The sequence below is a fragment of the Anolis sagrei genome, chromosome 1, assembly GCF_037176765.1.
Source record: "Anolis sagrei isolate rAnoSag1 chromosome 1, rAnoSag1.mat, whole genome shotgun sequence".
In the NCBI taxonomy this organism is placed as follows: Eukaryota; Metazoa; Chordata; class Lepidosauria; order Squamata; family Dactyloidae; genus Anolis; species Anolis sagrei.
In genome coordinates this window covers 277,921,659-277,937,880 of record NC_090021.1, presented here as the reverse complement: position 1 = coordinate 277,937,880, position 16,222 = coordinate 277,921,659, and the positions used below count along the sequence as shown (strand labels likewise).

Genomic DNA, 16,222 nt, shown 5'->3' with positions numbered 1-16,222 from the left:
TTAGAGTGGCTTCACTGCTGTCAACAACAATTCTGCCAGAGCGCTTTCTGTGTTGGCAGGAGGAGAGGCCAGTAGATTAGCAACGGACTTTGCAGCAAAGCGGTTTGAGAATCCTGGGATTTTGACGTCTCAAAACCTTTTAACAGAGTGTGGTAATGTGACACATTTTTGGCGTAATTTGCAGTGGCTGCAGAATGCCAAAACTTGGTGGTCAGCTCTATCAGGAACTCTCAGACATGGTCAGAAAGAACAAATACCCCTCTTCTCCACTTCCTTCTGAACCTACATTCAAATTGGCAAATTGTAATCACTCTTACCACCAAATATCTGATAGGAGAGCAATAAAAGAGAAGTCAATTTGTCTTCCTCAACCTTTTCTCCTCCTATCCCACAATATGCTGGTTGAGATGATGGGAGTTGCAGTCTACCATCAAAGGGAGGCATATTGGGGAGCCCCCGGTGGTGCAGTGGGTTAAAGCACTGAGCTGCTGAGCTTGTTGATCGAAAGGTCGCAGGTTCGATTCTGGTGAGCGGCGTGAGCTTCCGCTGTCAGCCCTAGCTTCTGCAAACCTAGCAGTTCGAAAACATGCAAATGTGAGTAGATCAATAGGTACTGCTCCGGCGGGAAGGTAACGGCGCTCCATGCAGTCATGCTGGCCACGTGACCTTGGAGGTGTCTACGGACAACGCTGGCTCTTCGGCTTAGAAATGAAGATGAGCACCACACCCCAGAGTCAGACATGACTGGACTTAATGTCAGGGGACTACCTTTACCTTTTACCTTTAGAATGGGGTGTGTAGTACATACAGCAATATCTTGTTAGTGACACATATATATGCGTAAGTGCAGTTTACATTAATGTATTTTTGTGTTTTTTTTTTTTGTTTTTTTGAGAGGGCACGGAGGAGTTATTCTCTACTCTTTTGCACTTTCTCCAAACTTTCCCATAACAGTTAACAAGCACCGGGAGGAACTGCCATTGTTGCAGTTGCTGTTGTGGAGGTGAAAAGGGCAATTTAGATTTTGATATGGCTGCTCTGGGCTCCCAGGGAAGGAGAGAACACACACTATCAGTGAGCAAGCCCCATTTCTTTCCCATACTCAGCTGAGACCAGCTGCTGATTGGTCATCTGAATTACCTCCGGCCTACTGCCATGCCAGAAAGCATCAGCTGGGGTTTGACAGCTGACGGAATCAAGGAAGGACATGTGAGTGGGATGTAATGATTCACCTGCTTAGTTTCGCACTTCAGAGTCTCACCTCAAACAATTCTAGGAAAGACAAGCCTACGTGTGTCAGGACTGTCATTACAGACCATTAGACTGAATAAGACCCTTTCACGCTTTTAGAATACAATGAAACATTTGCCCATGTGTAATGGTGAAAACCAAGGCCATTCAGCAGTTTCCTGATGTTGATGTACTACAGTTAGTTCTCAAAATAGATACTCACAAAAAGGCTCAAAGGCAGTGCATTTGCTTAGAGGTCCCACCCCTTTGGAGAGGAAAACAGAAGCAACATATTGTCTTTGAAACATCAACATTTAATCATTGTTTTTCATCAGAGCAGATCCAGCAGAAGCACAGAACTCCCCTCTGCAAGGAGCTGGTGGACGAGGGAGGAGGGCAAAGGCACACCTTTCTGCAGCTCTTGTTATTAGCCCCCTTGTCACTTACGCTTCGCTTCTCAGTGGGACCCAGCCAATCCTGATTCAGTTTTGTGCTTATGACTGGAGCTCCCCGCAGACCCCCTTATACAGATGAATCAGACACACAAACGCTGGATCTCAAGTCTTTTCTTGCAGGATCCATATTCCCCCCTTGAGCTCTGACCCTGCAGTTGGAAAGAGCGATGAGGAAAAGGGGACGACAGAGCATGGGACTGGAACAGTACGTGACAATAGGGCACAGGCCCTTCCCAGCTGCCTCTGTGCTTGAAATCCTCCTGTCTTTCAAAGGAAAGAAAGAAAGAGACAGGCACCAGAAGTTCTCTAGTGGGTTTTTTTTTTGCAGGCACAGAATAATATCCATGGACACCAGAGGATACCCATCTTTTAGGACTTGTGGGCACAAAATTCACCATAACTTGATTCTTTGCCACTTCTCCTCTTCTTTCCTACTCAGAACTCCATTGCCTCCCAATCAGGGGTTCACTTCCTCACTTGTGTTATCTTCCCAAGCTTACTATTGAATCTTCCATGGCAGTTGTTTTCAGCACGCCAGTCCAAACAAACTACCATATCATGGGTTAACCAGAGCAGTTGGGACTATAGCAGTTCTTAGCATAGAACAGATATCCAAGAACCTGTGAAAATCTCTCAATCTCTCTCTCGCTCTCTTTCAGTCTTTCTCACTCTCTCTATATATATCTAGTGCTTTAACCTCCCCAATCATATGCATAGTAAGTGACAGGCCCAGCCCTATTCTGGATCCAGTGCCCACGCCTCCTCCTCTCCTAAACCTGTGCGGCGGCAGCAGCAGCACCTGTTTCCGCCAGGGGTGCTTCTCTCTGAATAAACCAAAAGAGGATATATATATATATGTATGTATATTAAAAATAATAAACCCCCTTTTGTCTACCCATCCCACCCATCCCCAACTCTCTTGAGCCCAAAGCGCCCCAAAGGAAAGAAGGCAGGGCTCTGAGCACTGAGGGAAATGGCACCCATGCCTACTCCTCCTCCATCTTGAAGCGGCTTGTCCATGCACAATGGGGGAATGACTCTTGTCTGTACAGGAAAGAGGGGGCTAGGCCTGCCCCCTACTCTAAATAGATGTCCTCTGTGGGGCATGTGTATTCCACACATTCCTTGTAGAACTGATGGAAGGCCCTCCTACAAACAAACAAAGGGGAAGAGAGAGGGGCATATCACACAAGAGCTGGAACAGTGCCACAACCCCTTAATACAGTTCCTCATGTTCTGGTGACCACCATCCATAAAATTATTTTTGTTGCTACTTCGTAACTGTCATTTTGCTACTGTTGTGAATCGTAATGTAAATATCTGATATGCAGGATTCATTTTCATTCACTGGACCAAATTTGTCACAAATACCTCATATGCCTAAATTGAGATCTACCGACCCCAGCGAGAGGGAGAAGAGGAAAAACGAAGGAGGAAAGAAGGCAAGGAGGGAGGGAGGGAAGGCGAGGAGCAGGAGGACCGTGCAGGCAAAAGTGTCCCTCTTATCAGGGGAGGGTGGCATGGGTACCCGAGGGAGGGAGGGGAAAGAGGAGAGGAAAGAAAAGGCAAAGTGTGAGGGGGGGGGATGAGGAGGGCTGCACAGGGAAAACCATGAAACAGTGAGTTCATGGTAAGCAAACTGCAAAGGAGTGAGGGAACACTATATCTACAGTAGAGTCTCGCTTATCCAGCCTTCACTCATCCAATGTTCTTTATTATCCAACGCAGTTTGCTTCCCACCCAGATCCACAGCTGTCTCAATACATTGCGATGTTTTGGTGCTAATTTGTAAATACAGTAATTACTACATAACGTTACCATGTATTGAACTGCTTTGTCTATCGATTTGTTGTAAAACATGACATTTTGGTGCTTAATTTGTAACATCATAATGTAATTTGACATTTAATAGCTTTTCCTTAATCCCTCCTAATTATCCAACATTTTTGCTTATCAGATGTTCTGCCTGCCCGTTTATGTTGGATAAGTGAGGCTCTACTGTATATTTATCTCTATCTATCTATCTATCTATCTATCTATCTATCTATCTATCTATCTATCTAGGCCAGAATCTGTTTAGTTACTAATGCTGGAACAACAGTGGATTATGCCAATATAAGCAAACTGAAAGAAGTTGTTGCAAGAAGGTATCTTGTCTCATGTATGTGTGTGTGTGTGGAGATAGATAGATAGATAGATAGATAGATAGATAGATAGATAGATAGATAGAGGCCAGAATCTGTTTAGTTACTGATGCTGGAACAACAGTGGGTTATACCAACATAATCGAATGAAAAGAAGTTGTTGCAAGAAGGTATCTTGTCTCTCCTTGCACAGTAGGTTTCCCACAGCCACAAAAGAGCAGCTGGAAGGCCTGGTTGTGACTCCCTTCCTCAACCAGATTGATTGCAAGTGCCGCTTTTTGGCTTGTAATGCTCAGCCAGGAGCAACCTTTGCCCTCCTGGATTTCCAGTCAGAGGGCAAAAATAGTTTCTTCTCCCCTAGCTGTTTTTTTTTTTTAAAATGTTAAGCTGAATGGTGCCTGGTAAGAGCTGCAACACTGACTCAATCATTGGCTGGGAGCCACCTGGCTTATTCTGCAAAGCTGGAGAAAGGAGGCGGCTTTGTCCTCCTGTCCTTTGAATTCCACCAGTGCTCTAATAGCATATTAGCCATAATGTACCAGACATGTTGTGAATGTGTAGCAGCTCACCCAAGTGATCTGTGTAATATATGGTAGGAGCAAATTATGCAAGCATGTGGCAACTCCTATTAAGAGCAAGCTGTATTTGAAAGGTGCACTTTTCTCAGAAGTAAATGCTGTGGCCTCATGCAGGTATCTTTTATGTGTTTTATATTGCTTCTGTAAACAGACTAGCATTAAATGTACTAGTGTGGGCTGAATCACAATATGAATCTGCCTCTCAGAAAAATTCCAGTCCCAGGCAGAAAACTCTTACTGCCACAAGGCATTACTTCGATGCCATACAAGGAAGAGTCAGCAAAGAACTCAGGCACTAATCTGCTTTTCTATCTCATTCTGCACCACTTTTCAAACCTGCTTTGGGAAGTCATTATTGGAAAGTCATTAGTAGAGAGAATATAGAATGCCTACGCCAAAAGTTTCATCTTCCTGGCACTGTTTTCCAGGATGTGCTGATTCCTTCTCTGTCAAGCCAAGACAAATGCTAAGTCTTGACCAGAAGGAGCTGAGTAAGCCTCACACCAACTTGGTAGTGAAACAGAGGCCATTCCTGACTATTTATAGATAAATGACATCAAAAACATCAATCTGCAGGCAGCATTGGGCTCTTAATTCCAATTAGCTTGGCATTCTTGTAAACTACAGGAATTTCCAGGATATAACCTGTAACTCACCCTACAGACTCTGCAAGTGGTTTGGTGGACTCTTCTGAAACAAAGACATGGCACGCAAATCTGTGGTCAGCTGGATGCTTAGTGATGAACCCAAAATACCTGAAAGAAAAAAAATGTAATATATGAACTTGAACTAGAAGCTTGGCCTGTTGTATCCCCCAAAAGGGATGGTGTCTTTACTAAGCTAAAAGGCTTGCAGATATTCTAATCCCATTCCTACTGCAATATCTTGTGTACGGTGAAGACATCAACTTTGTCAAGAGCCAATCACAAGTTTTGCTTTGAACATATAGATAAAATCAGGAAGCTGGATAAATTGTGCCATGAGGAAAAACAAAGATTTCTATAATTGATCTTAGCTGAGACATATTTAGCTTTTCTCCAATATGTCAGTGAATTGGGCTACCTCTCAGGCAATACATGTGAAATAACTGGCTAATATTCAGTACTGCAGTTAGGGATTTATGACCTAGAATTACAAATCTATAAGTAATTTGTATTCAGTAAGAGTATGTAGTTTTCCTGTTAACCTTTGTCAATATTACCTGAGTCTACCAGCTAGTGTATTGGGTCAATTTTTTTTACAGGGCACAAGGGAAAAGAAGTTTCCAATTGCCTCCTGCCAGTGAACCAAGAATCAGAAGCAGGAGTTCGGTTGCACATCCTTGTCACAGCTTTGCTTCTTGTTGAGTAGGGACTGAAATTTAATTATTTGCATGCCATGATGAGTAGTCTTCCTTCCTCCTGGCTCTTAAACAGGATGGGTGACTATATCAAGCCAGGAGATGTTCCTTAGTTACAGCGGTGCAACTAAACAGTCAATCTAGGATGCCAGCAATTACTTATTAAATGGGTTGCTGTGAGTTTTCCGGGCTGTATGGCCATATTCCAGAAGCATTCTTTATTGACATTTTGCCCGCATCAATGGCAGACATCCTCAGAGGTTGTGAGGTCTGTTGGAAACTAGGAAAGTAGGGTTTATATATCTGTGGAATGCCCAGGGTGGGAGAAAGAACTCTTCTCTGTTGGAGGCAGGTGTGAATGTTGCAATTGGCCACCTTGATTAGCATTTAATGGCCTTGCAGTTTCAAAGTCTGGCTACTTCCTGCTTGGGGGAATCCTTTGTTGGGAGGTCATTATCTGGCCCTGATTTTTTCTTGTCTGAATTCCCCTGTGTTTGAGTTTTGTTCTTTATTTAATGTTTTGATTTTAGAGTTTTTTTAATACTGGTAGCCAGATTTTGTTCATTTTCATGGTTTCCTCCTTTCTATTGAAATCATCCACATGCTTGTCGATTTCATTGGCTTCTCTGTGTAGCCTGACATGGTAGTTGATAGAGTGGTTCAGCATTTCTGTGTTCTCAAATAATATGCTGTTTCCAGGTTGGTTCATCAGGTTCTCTGCTATGGCTGACTACTCTGGTTGAAGTAGTCTGCAGTGCCTTTCATGTTCCTTGATTCATGTTTGGGCAATGCTGCGTTTGGTGGTCCCTATGTAGACTTGTCCACAGCTACATGGTATATGGTAGACTCCTGCAGAGGTGAGAGGATCCCTCTTGTCCTTTGCTAAACATAGCATTTGTTGGAATTTCTTAGTGAGTCTGTAGATAGTTTGTAGGTTGCGTTTCTTCATCAGCTTTCCTATGTGGTCAGTGGTTCCGGCACTATAGTCTTATTAAATGTCTATTCTGCCTGATAGCCACCTCTGCCCCTGAAATCCTCATGGCTGCCGACAAAAGAGAATACCAAAAAACCAAGAGCAAAAGTACAAATATAAAGTCATAAAAACACACAGTATTGACAGATTTTAAGACAAACAATATGTTCAAAATGTATGTTGGACAAAAAGCGTTTTGTTAGGCATCTAAAAGAAAAAAGCCTTGAAGCCAGATGAATCTCCTTAGGGATTTTTTTTTTTTGGTATCTCTAAAAGAAGCCTGTTAAAACTTGCCTTGGTCAATGTTCTTAGCACACAACAGATTGTTATAGGAAAATGTGCTCCTTTATATTCATGGGTCCAAAACCTTTTAGCATTATGGGAGTAAAGCATTAGGACTCCATACCAGCCTTGAAAGTGAATAGGTTGTCAGTGAAGCTCTTTTGAAACAACAAAATATAGTCAAAACAAGCCTCTCAGCCAAAACTTTGTCTGCTGTGTTCTGAGCCAAGTGAAAACCGTTTTCAAAGGCAGTCCATTTAAGACACCACAGAAATTCAAATGGGAAGTTACTTGGAGGATGGACAATAGCACCCAGACTATCCGTGTCTTGGAAAGGAGGATATTTGGACCAGTTAAACTTGGGAAAAGGCATGCCAGCTGCCAGACAATACAGGGCCCTTCCACCTAGCTGTATAATGCAGAATATCAAGGCAGAATAATCCACAACAGCTACTTTGAACTGGGTTATCGAAGTCCACACTGCCATCTATCCCAGTTCAAAGCAGATATTCTGGGATTTTCTGCCTTGATATTCTGTGTTATATGGCTGTGTGGAAGGGCCTAAAGACTATCTGGTCAGGAACTAGGTGTTTATCTTTCGTGGGACCAGGAATTCCTCTATGGTGCAGATTATGTTATTTCAGCTCTTTCTGTTTTTAGTTCTGTCCAGTTCATGATTTCTCTGAACTTGCAGAGTGAGAACCTTCTACTTCACAAACACCCACCTCGTCAGGATTTTAGTGACAGCAATGTTTAAAAATGCCTGTAGCTGAATCTTCAAGATGGAGAATTCACTTTGTGTAAGTTCTCTCTTTATAGCAACAAGCCAATAGCCTTTTAAGATATATTCTCAAGCCTCTAGGACTGGCTTAAATCTGAAGGTGTAAGAAGATGTGTGTCATGCCATCAAGATAACCAAGATCTGAAGAGTTCCCAAATCCTACCGGGGTAACATGAAAAAGAGCACAGGGCTATGACATCTCTGATAATTGTGTGAAAGGAAGAATTGTAGCAGGCAAAACTTCATTGATAACCTGTCCCCTTTATTCATGTAGCCACATTACTCGGTCTAGAACACACTGTAAGAAAGAAACACAACAAGACTAATTTGTCATTCATTATTCCTGTTGTGTTTTGACCACCTCCAGGAACTTACTTATTGTTCTTTGGATGGTATCCACAGAATGAAATATTCTTCAACTGGAAAAAGTGGCTACATTTATTTGCCTGCAGAATAAAAAGAGAACCAGGTGTTAGATCAGGACAACACTTGGGAATGTCAGGGAATCAGGGGGCATTTCTTGAAACTACGGAGCAAGTAATATATTGTTGAAGGCTTTCATAGCCAGAATCACTGGGTTGTTGGTGGTTTTTTCGGGCTATATGGCCATGTTCTAGAGGCATTATTTCCTGACGTTTCGCCTGCATCTCTGGCAAACATCCTCAGAGGTAGTGAGACCTCACTACCTCTGAGGATGCTTGCCATAGAGGCAGGTGAAACGTCAGGAGAAAATGCCTCTAGAACATGGCCACATAGCCCGAAAAAACCTACAACAACCGAGCAAATAATATGTAATCGATTTTCATTTGTTGGAAAAGCCAAAGCACATATTATAGAAGGATCCTGTACAGTGTTACCTAGCTTATCGCGGGTGTTACGTTCCAGAACCATGCACAAAAAGTGAAAATCTGTAAAATAGGGATGATATATATGTATATCAAATTCTGAGGGTGAGGCAGAAGCAAGGAGAGATTTAAAGGCACCACACTTTTTTTTTTTTTTTTTTTGCTAGCTATCTCTGCTTTGCTTTGCAATCTCTTTTGACTGGCTGTCTCTCTCCTGAGAGGGAGGATGAAGCTCCCTTCCACACTACATCGTTGCCAGGAGGTGGAATTAAAATGCTGCTCTGGGCAATGACAACCATAAACTGGGAAGCAAAAACCCATGAAACAGCGAGTCCACAAATAGCGAATCGCAAAGCAGTGAGAGAACACTGTATTTTGTTTTGGGAAATTAAAAGCTACTGTCTATCTTGCAACCACTTGTCTTTTTTTCTGCAGATGCCTGTGTGATGGCATGAAGGAAAGTTGCAACCTGTTGTCTCCTCTTCAAGGGTCTTATATGGGAACAGGAAGGAAGGTGTCTCAGAAGTATGAGTCAAATGATGTTCTTCATGCCCTAGGGTCCCAGTCAGGCCCGTAGCCAGGATTTTGATTCAGGGAGGGCTGAGTTTGATTCAAAGGGCGGGATGAGCATCTTCCCCAGCAAACCTTTTGTATCGTTATCCCAATAGCCCCATGCATATGGGATATATTGAGCATGGTGATCAGATCATGATATGAATAAACATAACAATTTAAATAATGTACCAGTAAGGCCTTCTCGTGGACCACCCCCACCCCCAGCTACATGCCTGGTCCCAGTGTTGGCTTTCATCCTGATTACATGGGAATAATTTTCAGGCCTTCATTTTGTGCTCATGGCCATTTTTTCATGTGGTTGGTCTGTGTACAAAATATGAATTGTGGGAACAATATCTTTGCATGCTTTAAGAAAAAGAAATTATATATATATATATATATATATATAGTTGAGTAAATCTAAAGGAGCACCCAGTAGTGCAGTGGATTAAACTGCTGAGCTGCTGAACTTGCTGATGAATGCTTGGTGTTTCAAATCCAGGGAGCAGGGTGAGCTTCTGCTGTCAGCCCCAGCATCTGCCAACCTAGCAGTTTGAAAACATGCAAATATGAGCGGATCAATAGGTACCACTCCGGCAGGAAGGTAACGGCGTTCCATACAGTCATGCTGGCCACATGACCCTGAAGGCATCTATGGACCACACCAGCTCTTCGCCCCACAGAATTGGACACAACTAGACTTAATGTCAAGGGCAAATGTATACCTTTTAAAATCCAAATGAAGCCAGCAGTGTTTGTTAAAATATAGCCTAAAGATATTAATATGCTTATTTGTGTACATATGCACACACTTTCTGTCTTTCCGATCCTGGGCTGGCTGACCTTGGTTGACCCTGGCAGGGCAATTTCGTTATCAACAGAATGCACTTTTTGAATGGCTTTGCTCCTTCCTCTTGAAAGCCCCATGTGAGCTACTTATGCAGAAAGGCTAATCAAAGGAGCTTTAGCACACAGATCTACAAAACACTGCTTAAAATAGTAGCAGAAAGCTTTCGCAATGCTTGATAGATTATTGGAGCAGCTTAGCAAACCGACCATCCATTGCATCAATGTACCTACAGGCTGTGATCGTGTAGTTTTATGTCTGGGCTACAGGGCATGAACACTGCGGTGCTCTGCTATCTTATCTGGCAGACTCCTGCAGGAAAAAGCAAGCTGTGCCAGCCTGCAAATCATGATTTTGTTTGCATATTCTCTTCTGTTTACTAGCTGGAAGGTTATTCGGAGTTGCATCTTTCTGGAAGAGGTAATGAGGCACTCAAAGCATGGCGAGCTGTACCTTCAAGGGATCTGAGAACCATGATGGGAGCAGAGTGGTAGAACATGTAGTCAGAACCCACCTTATTGGGATCCTTGGAATCATCACCTCTCACAGCAATCTTGACTCCCCTCATGCTGATCTCCAGGACACAGCTGGAGGGAGGGTTAAAGTGCACGGTGAGGCGGCGGGTGGTGGCAATCTGTGGAGGAACAGAAGACATGGCGAGCACCTAGATAAAAAGGCATAAAGGAATCCAGTAACATCTTTGAGATGAAGTGGGAAGAAATCACTAGCATGAGTCTTTGTTGACAATCACCTTCCTCATAATGGAAAATGTTCATTAGAAAGTTTCCCTTCCCTCTCAGTCTTCAAAGGGATAACCATGCAGTTTGTTTTAGCATAGGAAGATATAAAGGAATCCAGTAACCTATTTGAAACTATTTGAAGCTGCAGGTTGCCTTGCTACCTCTTGGAAATATTGGATTATTTGGGTTGCTGGAAGTTTTTTGGGCTGTATGGTCATGTTCCAGAAGCATTCTCTCCTGACATTTTGCCTGCATCTATGGCAGGCATCCTCAGAGGTTGGGAGGTCTGAGGATGCCTGCCATAGATGGAGGTGAAATATCAGGAGAGAATGCTTCTGGAACATGGCCATACAGCCCGAAAAACTTACAGCAACCCAGAGATTCCAGCCATGAAAGCCTTCGACAATACATTGTATTTTTTCCCATCAGTTTTTTTTTTCTAGAACTGGTTTTTATCTGCCCTCTCCTCCCTAGTTGTTAGCTTTAGGAAACCTCTGAGTTTGAGATCATAGGATCTGACCCTTAGAGAAACTGCAGGCAGAAAGTGGAGAAAGGATGAAAGCTAAGATGGTGCCACTTACATTTCACTCTATTTTTAAAATAGTCCCTGCGCTTGGGTTGTTTTGGCATGGCTGAACTTGTAAGTATTTTCAGCCACAATGTTTAACACATTTGACATATCTGACTAAGAGTAGATTAGCCTGGTGTAAATCTGCAGAATCCAGGGCTATTGTCCAGGTGGCTCAAGAAAGCATCTGCCCCATTGGGCAGTCACCTCATCTGTGTTGCTGCTGCTGTTCCTTGCTGGTCATGGAGATCTATCCAAGCTCCTGATCTTACAGTGGGGTACTGCACAACCATCTACAAGGTAGGGTGCACTCTCAGACCACAGGAAAAATGATGGTGGCAGTGTCCCTTTGGACAGTGAATTTGGCCGAATTAGAATTAAACACAGTGGTGCGGTGGGTTAAACACTGATCTGCTACACTTGCTAACTGAAAAGTCAAAGATTCCAATCTGGGGAACGGCGTGAACACCCACTGTTAGCCCCAGCTTCTGCGAACCTCAGTGCTCAAACAACTACACCATGGGTTGCTGTGAGTTTTTGGGGCTGTATGGCCATGTTCCAGAAGCATTCTCTCCTGACATTTTGGCAACATCTATGGGAGGCATGCTCAGAGGTTGTGAGGTCTGTTGGAAACAGGGCAAGTGAGGTTTATATATCTGTGGAATGTCCAGGCCGGGAGAAAGAACTCTTGTCTGCTCAAGGCAAGTGTGAATGTTGCAATTGGCCGTTTTGATTAGCAAAATCAAAACTCTAATATCAGGACAGTAAATAAAGAGGAACACTAAAAAAAGGAGACTTCCTGACATGAATCAATCAGGGCAGGCTAACACCTCCCAACAAAGGATTCCCCCGGGCAAGAATCAGCCAGTCTTTGAAGCTGCAAGGGCATTCAATTCTAATCAAGGTGACCAATTGCAGTATTCACACTTGTTTCCAGCAGACAAGAGTTCTTTCTCCCACCCTGGACATTCCACAGATATATAAACCTCACTTGCCCTGTTTCCAACAGACCTCACAACCTCTGAGCATGCCTCCCATAGATGTTGCCAAAATGTCAGGAGAGAATGCTTCTGGAACATGGCCATACAGCCCCGAAAACTCACAGAAACCCAACTTCCTAATTGCCAGGAGAGCAAATCCCCATTGATCACAGCAACTGCTACCTGCTAAGCAAGGATTGGAAGCATCTGGATGGGATTCACTTTGAATGCATTGAACCCAAGAGAATTTTGACCATATCATCTAAATAAATAAAATTTCACTTCTATCTTGGAAAAAAAAAGTACTGTGGAAAAACTAGACCACCAGACTAGGAAGCACAGAGGAAATGTACCTTCTGCATAGCTGCACAGAGCACATCATTGCCTTTGTGATATGGGACCTGGACTGAACCAAGAAACTTCACCCGGAATTGATCCACCCAATCGTTGCTTTTACTTGAATCTGAAAAATCAAAATGCAAGGCAGGTGAGAGAAAACACCCTACCCATTGTTTCAATTAATGGCACGACTCTCCAGTGATTGGATACAAGTTATATATCTCCACATTTCTTTTTATAAGTCAGGATTTGTATAAAACAAGCAAATTGTGTTAACTCTTCAGACAATGTATAAACACATGCTAAAGGCATGAATGGTTGCATAAAAAGGAAACAATTAAAGGGGATATATGATGCTGGTCATTGACCACCCCCCCCCCCCCCCCCCACATATATATATAAAGGGGATATATTTTTTCTTTATCTTACAGCCACAGGAATTTAATGTACATCGATTATGCCCAAATATAACAAAATTCAAACGTGCAAAGAGATCTTGGAGCACTTTAGAGATCAAATGAAGTGGGTAGTATAAACTGTCACAAACTCATGTCTCCGTGTGAATCTGAGGAAACAGACTATGAAAGCTTATGCTATCCATTTCATTCTCTCAGACAGTCTACAAGATCCAATTCTGTCAATATTTTCAAACAACCTTCATTCTTCTCTTCATACTTTAAAGTCTAGCAGGTTTCAAAATCCTCCCAAGGCAGATAGAAAAGTATTGGTGGAGATACATATCACAACATTGGAATGGAAAGAAAGGTTCAGATAGGAGAGAGCTGACAGAATTATAGAAGGATTCATTACCTGTCATTTGATCCGTATCCTTGGTGACCTCAATAGCATAGTAAGCGGGGAAGATACCCCGATCCCCTGTCCTCATATTATAAGCCTCATACCAATAATCTTCTGCTTGAACCTCCACCAACAAAGGATCATCTACCTCCAGTTCCAGTTCATCTTCATGACGAGGCACAAACCTGGAGAGAGAGAAAAAATCACTGGCACTTTCATAGAATCATAGAGTTGGAAGAGACCTTGTGGACTATCCAATCCAACCCCCTGCCAAGAAGCTGGAAAATTGTATTCAAAGCACCCCAACAGATGGTCATCCAGTCTCTGTTTAAAAGCCTCCATAGAAGGAGCCTCCACCACACTTTGTTAAATAAAACTCTAAAACTCTTGAAACTGTGTAAAGTTTCAAGAAAGAGTCCTGTACGAAATTCCATATAAATGATAATACCTGGAGATTTCATCAGTTGGGCTATTTGGACTACAACTGTGGAGGAAAGGATCTGCCAGTCAGTACTGATATTATTTATCCAGTCCTGATGTAGCAAATCATTCATGCGAGCTACAAAATCACAGCTGTTCATAGAAGATATCAGGGCAATGCCCAATAAATTCTATTAATTCCCTGCTGATACAGCGGCGCAATTTGCCACAAGATGTCCCTCTGAGGTTTTAGTGCTTTGATTTTGAACAACCATGCCATAGGCCAGTCACATAATCTCAGGCCACAGAACTCCTTTCTGTTAAGTTGCCACTTCATATAAGTTGAGCTTCAAACAGGCTATCCTTTCAATTGTCTGGAAAGGTAATGTTTTCATGCTGAGAGCATTTACTATGTATCTAGAACAGTCAGAGAGAGTGGTGAAACACTAGCCTAAAGCTCTTCCTAGGGAAAATTGAATAAATCTAAGGAACTATTGAACCATCTGACCTCTCCAAGGGATAGAAGTATTACAGAAATCTTGTCTGTATTCATCATAACAGCAACAAGGGCCAAGAATATGATCTAGAGGGGTCTCCATGCTCAGACAGCAAAAAGGATTTCTTGATGTCCCAGTCATCTGGAATCAGTTTCATAACTACTGCATATTGCTCTGACAAAGCAAACTGCAAAATCTAATAGTATCATAGAATCATAGAGTTGGGAGAGACTGCATGGGCCATCCAGTCCAACCCCCTGCCAAGAAGCAGGAAAACCACATTGAAAGCACCCCTAACAGATGGCCATCCAGTAGGAGCATAGCCATATTTTTGGGGGGGAATGGGGGGGGGAGTTGAATTTTTTTTTAGCGAATCATGAGAAGTAGTTCCCAAACACAAAACAATTTAAATAGTATGATTCATTTTATATTTTATATATACGTAATTAAATCAATTTTCTCATCTCCTTCATGGGGGACTTCAAATCCCCCCCATGCCTTAGGCTTTGCCTACCAGTTGTGGGTGGGCCAACTTGGTTGCTTCCACTATATCAGCTATTGATGCAAGTAATGACAGTGTGAATAAATGGTCAACATTTGCTTGAGATAGTGCTTGCAGTTCTGGAGAGACTTGTTTAATTTTTGCTTCTCATAAACTTCGCATGGGGATTTGGTTAACCAGTTAAAATTTATGATTAAACTAGTTTAAAAAAAAACTGAAAAATTTGGGGGTGGGGATTTGAATCCCTACCCTCCCCCCTCCATCCTCTGTTTAAAAGCCTCCAAAGAAGGAGCCTCCACCACTGCTGAAAAGCTCTCACAGTTAGGAAGTTCTTCCTCATGTTCAGGTGGAATCTCCTTTCCTGTAGTTTGAAGCCATTGTTCCGCATCCTAGCCTCCAGGCAGCAGCAGACAAGCTTGCTCCCTCCTCTCTATGACTACCCCTCACATATTTATACATGGCCTTCATGTCTCTTCTCAGTCTTCTGCAGGCTAAACATGCCCAGCTCTTTAAGCCGCTCCTCATAGGGCTTGTTCTCCAGATCCTTGATCATTTTAATCACTCTCCTCTGGACACATTCCAGCTTTTCAATATCTCCCTTCAATTGTGGTGTCCAGAATTAGACACAGCATTGTAATAGTATGAACTGTGTTGAGTTTGTATTTCTGAGAACTGTTTTTCACCCTATAAATAAGTAGTTGGCATCTTGCTGAGTTCCCACCAGCACAATTAGTTGCCCACATATGCGATGTTGAAAGACGATGGGAATTACAGTACAATGACATCTGGGGGATAAGTTGCCCACTACTGCTATCAACTGGGCTATATGGAGCAGTAATTTGCATGCATAAAACCTAAAAAATATCAGTAGTGTGAATAAAACCCAAAATATATAATAATGGGCCCTTGGTATGCACTGGGGTTTGGTTCCAGGACTCCTGTGGATACCAAAACATATGGATAGCCAAATCCCATCATATTGAATGGCATAGCAAAATGGTGTCCTTATATAAAATAGAAAATAACTTAAATAAGTGCTAGAGAGTCTGAGAGTCTGTGAAAAGACATCAGGTTATGCCTACTCATTGGAGTAGTGCTTGACATGTAGCAAAATCAATGTTTTGCTTTTGGGATTTTTTCCTCTGAACATTTGGAGGCTGTGGTTGATCCACAGATGCAGAACCCATGGATCTGGAAGTCAACTGCATCTTGATTACCACCCAAACTGAAGACTTGATGCTTATCAAAAAACCAGCACAGTATTAACATATTAAGTCCAAATGTGTTTTTCAGTCTATAACCTAATCTGATATGCATAGATCTAGGCTACTAAATATGTTTTATGCTTT

The 16,222-nt window shown here is 42.5% G+C and overlaps 1 protein-coding gene across 4 annotated transcripts in view; it reads right to left on the bottom strand.

Moving 5' to 3' along the window:
• Positions 1-1,523: 1,523 nt before the first annotated feature.
• MAPK8IP1 (mitogen-activated protein kinase 8 interacting protein 1) overlaps positions 1,524-16,222 on the bottom strand; it is a 70,900-nt gene continuing 56,201 nt past the window's right edge. For 2 of the 4 annotated variants that reach the window (XM_060764052.2, XM_060764059.2), the window contains exons 7-12: positions 13,467-13,639; positions 12,671-12,780; positions 10,544-10,693; positions 8,158-8,228; positions 5,064-5,162; positions 1,524-2,834 (exon numbers count right to left, since the gene is read on the bottom strand). In XM_060764052.2, coding sequence (XP_060620035.1) covers positions 2,762-2,834; positions 5,064-5,162; positions 8,158-8,228; positions 10,544-10,693; positions 12,671-12,780; positions 13,467-13,639 — 676 coding nt within the window. In that variant the 3' untranslated portion in view covers positions 1,524-2,761. The remainder of the gene's footprint in view (positions 2,835-5,063; positions 5,163-8,157; positions 8,229-10,543; positions 10,694-12,670; positions 12,781-13,466; positions 13,640-16,222) is intronic. The other 2 variants (XM_060764069.2, XM_060764078.2) reach the window with 1 other exon arrangement.